At 63.0% G+C, this 657-nt stretch overlaps 1 protein-coding gene across 1 annotated transcript in view; it reads left to right on the plus strand.

Annotated features, from left to right (window-relative positions):
- NAV1 (neuron navigator 1) overlaps positions 1-657 on the plus strand; it is a gene marked incomplete at both ends in the record, with an annotated part of 7,213 nt that overhangs the window by 399 nt on the left and 6,157 nt on the right. Inside the window, 1 exon segment of the mRNA XM_009866356.1 lies at positions 15-194. Within this exon segment, the coding sequence (XP_009864658.1) occupies positions 15-194 (180 nt within the window).

A 657-nucleotide genomic window follows, 5' to 3' on the forward strand; every position in this document is an offset into this window, starting at 1 on the left:
GTGACGCTGCCGAGGTGCTCTGGGTGGGACACGCGCTGGCGGGACGTGCTTGATGGCTCCTGACTCTGCTCCCTCAGGACACGGAGCTGTTGGACCTGCGAGAGACCATCGACTTCCTGAAGAAGAAGAATTCAGAGGCCCAAGCCGTGATCCAGGGTGCCCTTAACGGCACTGATGTCACCCCCAAAGGTAAGGTGTGGTGCCGCAGCCCCCCACCACAAGGGTGCAGCCCTTCCTGAGCTGCTTACCCAAACCCAGCTGCGGTGATCCTGCCTGAGGCTGCCCCAGGACCCCAGGGCACAGCTCCCTCAGGGGAGGTGGTCACGCGGCAGGCAGGGGGCCCTGAGCAACTGGAGGGGGACCCCTTCCCCACCTGAGTCCCTGGAGCGTCTGAAGACACAGTTGGACAGCCAAAGCTGTCACCACAAGAGGTCTCGGTGCAGGTGTGGGGAGGCAGCAGGAGGGTTGTCCTCCCTGGGACACCCCTTTGCCAGCCCTTTGCCAACAGTCCAGTTCTGGGTGCTGACCTTGGCTTTGTTCCCAGGAGTGCCGCTCTCGTCCTGAACCCCTCCGTGTGAGTGCGAGGTGCTGGTCGGGAGGTGGCCTGAGACAGGAGCAGAATGATGTGTGCTCTGTGCATCACCCCGGGATTTGAGG

Source organism: Apaloderma vittatum, unplaced genomic scaffold, assembly GCF_000703405.1.
Source record: "Apaloderma vittatum isolate BGI_N311 unplaced genomic scaffold, ASM70340v1 scaffold26143, whole genome shotgun sequence".
In the NCBI taxonomy this organism is placed as follows: Eukaryota; Metazoa; Chordata; class Aves; order Trogoniformes; family Trogonidae; genus Apaloderma; species Apaloderma vittatum.